At 37.6% G+C, this 5,813-nt stretch overlaps 1 protein-coding gene across 4 annotated transcripts; it reads left to right on the plus strand.

Moving 5' to 3' along the window:
• The first annotated feature begins 1,015 nt into the window (after positions 1-1,015).
• Positions 1,016-5,360, plus strand: LOC101208727 (putative E3 ubiquitin-protein ligase LIN-2). Of its 4 annotated transcripts, XM_004145436.3 has the most exons (7): positions 1,026-2,320; positions 2,444-2,588; positions 2,694-3,664; positions 3,752-3,899; positions 4,111-4,359; positions 4,477-4,789; positions 4,874-5,360. In XM_004145436.3, exons 1-7 carry the CDS (start codon positions 1,290-1,292, stop codon positions 5,041-5,043), a joined length of 3,027 nt encoding a protein of 1,008 aa, XP_004145484.2. In that variant the 5' UTR covers positions 1,026-1,289; the 3' UTR covers positions 5,044-5,360. The 4 variants fall into 4 exon arrangements, with proteins under 4 accessions (XP_031744416.1, XP_031744418.1, XP_031744408.1 ...); XM_031888548.1 differs by having other exon boundaries at positions 1,024-2,320; positions 2,444-3,664; XM_031888556.1 differs by lacking the exons at positions 4,477-4,789; positions 4,874-5,360 and having other exon boundaries at positions 1,016-2,320; positions 2,444-3,664; positions 4,094-4,308.
• Positions 5,361-5,813: the final 453 nt, after the last annotated feature.

The raw sequence follows: 5,813 nt of genomic DNA on the forward strand, positions 1-5,813 counted from the left end.
TCTATTTTATCGAGCTTACGATAATGGGTAGGAAGAGCAGACAACATATGGATTGGACCATGTTAAGCCTGATTGACGATTGAAAAGACATCATCAACTACAACCGAGGTGACTTGGTATTGATTAAGACACTTGCTAGTTTGAAAGAGACACTTAATGGAAAAGTGGTCTTGAACAAGAAGAAACCTGCAAATAAGAAGTCCCTAGAGTCGTATAGCCTCTAGGGTTTTTCCTTCACTTCTTAGGTTAGTAATTTTATGCTTATTATGTTTATTGTTTCTGTAACTATGTTAACGATATCATTGCATTTGTAACTTTGGACCTACAAGATAGTTTCGTCCATCATGCGATGGAGTTGCACGCATTCACCTGGGTTGAAGGTGATTGAGTCATAGATCTTCGATTGCAAATGGTGCGTTACGGTTAAATTCTTCCTCCACATTGAGTATAGTAATTTTAGAGTTTAGGGTGTTAATTAACACCTATTGATGTTCCAAGTTCATGCTCGCACACATGAGATTGATTCGACAGATGACAAGCATGCTTACCTATAACATAAACTAAAACTAAACCCTAAACTATGGAATTGTTCAAAGTAATTCACCTTCAGATATTTAAGTTCGAGGATGAGTTCTTGAAAATTTGTGGAGTAAAAATCAAAGAAATGTCTTTGATTTTGGAAGCAAACTCGTTTAGTCTCGGTCGAAATGAGCACATGATTTACAGTAGAGGGTTTTGTGAGAATATCTAACCTTTGGGCTTCTAAGGATATTTTGGTCATTTGAGAAAACCTTTTATTTTGAAATTTAAAAATAAAATGCACAATCTCAGTGTCGATCTCTCCAGACATAAAAATTGTGATGAAATATTTTTTAAAAAATTAGTCGAAATTGATCAAACTGGAAAACAAAACTATGAGTTTTGTAAAAGTGTGGTCAATTATAAAAGTGTGGTACTTTTGATAAGTAAAATCTTAGTTAAAATAAAAAAAAAATGAAGAAATGAAAAAATGAAAAAATGAAAGGAGAAAACCGTCTATGACTAATTATTTTAAAAAGAATCCCTTTAACCAATTTCTTTTAACAAACAATTCCTTTCCAAATCTAACAGTGGGCCCGGATACACTTGTCATTAACGGTCACCAAATTGAACGTTCGGTCTGGTTCAATATGTAAAAAACCAACGAACAATCCGGCCGGTCGAAATGGATTGGCCGAACAATTTCCTTCTCTTCTTTTGCATCTTCAACATTTCAGTCTTTGCCTTCTTCTTCTTCAACCTCTGAAACAATGGCGTCTCTACAAGAATTACTCACTCGAGAAGGATTTGAAGGCAGTAATTACCCCAGTACTCGAAAACTCTCAAGGCCCAAAGGAAGAAGCAGAACAGCTCCAGATGATTCTGTCACTTTGCCCATATACATATGCCACGACAAGAAAACCATCGATTCTTCAAAGAAAAAGCACGATAAACCTCTTGTACGAAATGGGTCTTCCGTATATTCTTCGAAACGAGTCGGTTCGGTCTCCGAGACCTTGCCCTGTAAATCAATGGAGGAACCAGCCATTGATGAAATTGCTATACGAGCTGTGGTTTCCATTCTTAGTGGGTATGTGGGGAGGTACTCAAAGGATGAAAATTTTAGAGAAATAGTGAGAAAAAAATGTAATCCGTGTTTGATACGAAAGGGGGAAATGGAGAGTGGGATTTGCAGTAACTTGGAGATGGGTATGAAAAGTGTTGACAGATTGGTTGAAGAAGGCCATGGAAATGAAAGGGAATTGAGAATAAAAGCTTCTAGAAATTCCATTGGTCTTCTTAATATGGTGATTACCTCTTTGGATTCTGCAAAAAATTCCACCAAAAATGGTGCTCATTCTCATCTTTCTGCATGTGCTCAGCTCTATTTAGCGATTGTTAACAAAATAGAGAAGAATGAGAGGGTTTCTGCTAAGCATCTTCTTCAAGTATTTTGTGATTCTCCATATTTTGCTCGAACCCATCTTCTGCCAGACCTTTGGGAGCATTTCTTTCTTCCCCATCTCCTCCATTTGAAGGTTTGGTACAATCAGGAGCTTGAATTTGTATCTAACTTTGAATGTGAACACAAGGATAGAAAAATCAAGGCCTTGAATAAGGTCTATAATGACCATATGGATAGGGGAACTGTTCAATTTGCTTTGTATTATATACAATGGCTCAAAGATGGAGCCAGAGCCCCTCCTGTTCCTGTCGTTCCTTCACCTTCAAAATCCATCCATAAGGCTTCGAGAAGATCGTCGGATTCGTACTTTTCGCAGCCGTCTTCGAATAAGAATCTGTAGGTTCTTTAAGATTATGTTTCTTTGTGTTTGAAGTGAAAGTTCCACCTGAATAATGATTTTGATGAGTGTTTTTTCTAATGGGGGTTTCTGTTTCATGGTTGTTTCGGTTCTGATGAAAGATATCATGCTGTTTTTGGTCCAAGTCTTGACCAGCAATTAGCTGAGTTGAGGAGGGGAAATTTGGTTGCAGCCATGGCAAGGAGTTCACATGAAAAGGAGATTTTATTTTCAGACAAGCACTATGAAAATAGTGCTTCTGTTCAAGTCTGTAACTCCATCTCCATCTTCAATATAGAATCATTTGGCTCTTGGTTAGAAAAATCTAGATGCACTGTTTTTATTTTCCTCCGTTCTTTATTGTTTCTGCAGGATGAACACAGCAACCGAAGAATGTCATCCGTCCTTGACTACCGAAGTCATAATACTGAATCATGGCGCGAAACCGTAAAATCTGACTATTTTCGATTCTTCACATGTCAGAATATTACAAAAGAATACTTGGAAAGCAGCAATGTGATTACCAAAAACAGCTTTGTTAAAGTGGAAGGAAGAAACCATCTTCTTTCCAACGATTTCAGCAAGGCCATAACCGCAATCTGCTCCTCAGATATATTGAGTGAGTGTGAGATAGCTGTTCGTGTAGTTACCAAAGCTTGGTTGGACGCCCACGGTGACAGTAACATTGAGGTTGCGTTATCGCAGCCACCAGTAGTCGAGGGAATGCTGGAGGTTTTATTAGCTTCCGACGATGATGAGATTTTAGAATTAGTGATTTCAGTTTTAGCAGAACTTGCTGCAAGGAGTGAGATTATTCAACAGATGATATTGAACTCTGATCCCCAGCTGCAAGTGTTTCTTAAACTCTTGAAAAGTAGCAGTCTATTCCTCAAAGCATCAATTTTACTTTACCTATCAAAGCCACAGGCAAAACAGATGATTTCGGTTGAATGGTTACCACTAGTCCTCAGAGTATTGGAGTTTGGAGGCCAGTTACAGACATTATTCTCGGTACAGTGCAAGCCACATGAAGCAGCATTTTACCTTCTAGACCAACTACTGAAAGGGTTTGATGAAGACAGAAACTTGGAGAATAGTAGACACTTGATTGCGCTTGGGGGATTAAGTCTGCTGCTGAGAAGGTTAGAGAGAGGTGAGATTGAAGAAAGGAAGAATTCTGTTTCAATAATTTCATGCTGCATCCAAGCTGATGGAAGCTGTCGAAACTACTTGGCGGAGAATCTGAACAAGGCTTCACTTCTTGAACTTGTTGTCCATGAAAGCAACAAAAACTCTGATAGGGGTGGTTTGGCTTTACTTGTTGATCTACTCTGCCTTAGTCGGTATGGACTATTTCTCTTTCTTTTTGCTTTTATGTTGAATTTATAGTGGCTCACCCGTTAAATCGAGCATCTCGAATAACTTAACAGAAGAACAAGAATCACTAAACTCTTGGATGGACTTAAAGAAGGATGGAGTGGCTTGGGCATCATGAACATTTTGTCTGTTTATCTTCAGCGAGCTCTTCCTGAGGAGCAGCCTTTAGTCGCAACAACGCTATTGCAGCTTGATTTCATGGTATTTCAGATTTTTTATTCTACGAAAGGATGGTTAAATAGCCTAAATTTAACAGTAGAGATAGCCACTAAGTTTCTCTATTGTCTTCTAAAGTTATAATCTTTTCTTTGGCCTCTCTTTGACAAGAAAATTGTACAGTTATGTCTTGTCAACAGTGATTGCTTTTAAATAAATTAAATGGTTCCCACATGAAGTTGCAGTCACATTGCAGGAAGACGCCCTCAACTGCAGCATATTCAGAGAAGAGGCCATCGTGACAATTATAACTGCCTTGAATGCTCGAATATGTGGAGAAAAAGCACAGGACAATTTGGCTAGAGCTCTCTTGATTTTGGGAGGTCGGTTTTCATGTACCGGAGAACCAAGCACAGAAAATTGGCTTCTAAAACTAGCAGGTTTCAAAGAGAACTCTGGGGATTCATCTCATAGCAAGCATCTCTACGATGACGTCGTGCAATTGGTGAGCTTTAACTTGCTTCAAGTTCCCATAGATTTTGATCTAGTTTAATCAATTCTTTTAGATAGATTCTTTCATATTGGTTTAAATATACAATTTTACCCGACTGCAAATGATCAGTATGAAGAGGAAGAAGAAGTGATGAATTGGCAGTTAAAAGCAGCTAGTGTGTTGTTTAACCATGGACATAAGAGTTTATTGTCTTCCCTTTCGACATCAATGACTAGTTGCATCCGGCCAAGTCTAGCAAAAGCATGTCTTATCACGTTGTCGTGGATGAGCAGATACCTGTTCGTTATTAGAGAGGAGAAGCTATGTTTAATGGCACCCTCAATTCTAGTACCACCCTTAATAAAATACTTGAATCACGACAAAGCGGTCGAGGACCAAGTGCTGGCATCATATTCATTGCTTAACCTTGGCAAATATACAGGTAACCATTCTTTCACTCCCTACATTTCCAGTCAAAATATAACATCAAACAGAATTTCATTGTTCTTTTGAACTTTTTGTACAGAGTGCAAGCATATTTTCCGATTGTTTGATGATGAAGCTCTAGATCATCTTCGAAATCTCTCTCTAGTGACATGGACAGCAGAAGAGCTAATCTTGATTATTACAAGTGGATCGATGGATCCATATACCGAACGAGAGAACTCAGACAATCAAGGAAGCACAAGAGAATGATTCAGGTTTCTCTTCACTCCTGGTTGTGGCCATGTGCTACTCATCAAGATGATCACACACACAAACATATATATTCGTTTTTTATTGAATTGATTATTCCATTTCGAGCTTTGACGTGTAATTTCTAGTTGCATTTATGACCGAAAATCCTTTTGTAAATAGGAAAGTGTAGTGCAAAATCCCTATTGTTTATGTTAAAAACAGAAAAATATTGAAATGTTTTTAACTTGGTTGTATTGTTTTGGAGTATGGGCCACCATTAGCAAATGTTGCTTTCAAAACTTGATGGGAAGTTTCTATCAGTGTCTTTTGGTAAATGGGGTGAAATGCATTATATGGCAAAAGGCAATTTAAAGTGAGGGCAATGACTTTGTTGGACCCTCACATAGAATACACTCTCAAAATTTTCTGTTTTTTTCTTTCTTTTTCTTCCTATTGAAGTACTTATTTCCCCCAAGTCTTTTGTATCTTGGATAGTGGCAAAGCTTGGCGTGCGACATATGTGTTTTAGAGTAAGAGTTACATTTTTATGACCTCTTATCAACTGAACTGAGTGATCAACTTTTTGAAACTATTTCTTGATGATTGAAGCTATCAAACCAATCACTTAAATTGGTAATATTTGGAGTGATTCTAAGCGATATTGAATTCACAAAAAAACTTTTGGTTGAATTGTTCCAAAATGATTTCGAATAATTCTCTTTGTTTGTTTTTTAAAGTTACCTACAATATATATGTCTGCTTTACATGGAATCATTTCAGATAACAAT

The sequence above is a fragment of the Cucumis sativus genome, chromosome 1, assembly GCF_000004075.3.
Source record: "Cucumis sativus cultivar 9930 chromosome 1, Cucumber_9930_V3, whole genome shotgun sequence".
Classification (NCBI taxonomy): domain Eukaryota; kingdom Viridiplantae; phylum Streptophyta; class Magnoliopsida; order Cucurbitales; family Cucurbitaceae; genus Cucumis; species Cucumis sativus.

Coding starts and splice junctions, on each gene's coding strand:
- LOC101208727 (XM_031888548.1), top strand. CDS start 1,290: ATGGCGTCTCTACAAGAATTACTCACTCGAGAAGGATTTGAAGGCAGT. Junction 3,665..3,751: donor GATCTACTCTGCCTTAGTCG/GTATGGACTATT, acceptor ATAACTTAACAG/AAGAACAAGAATCACTAAAC. Junction 4,790..4,873: donor TAACCTTGGCAAATATACAG/GTAACCATTCTT, acceptor CTTTTTGTACAG/AGTGCAAGCATATTTTCCGA.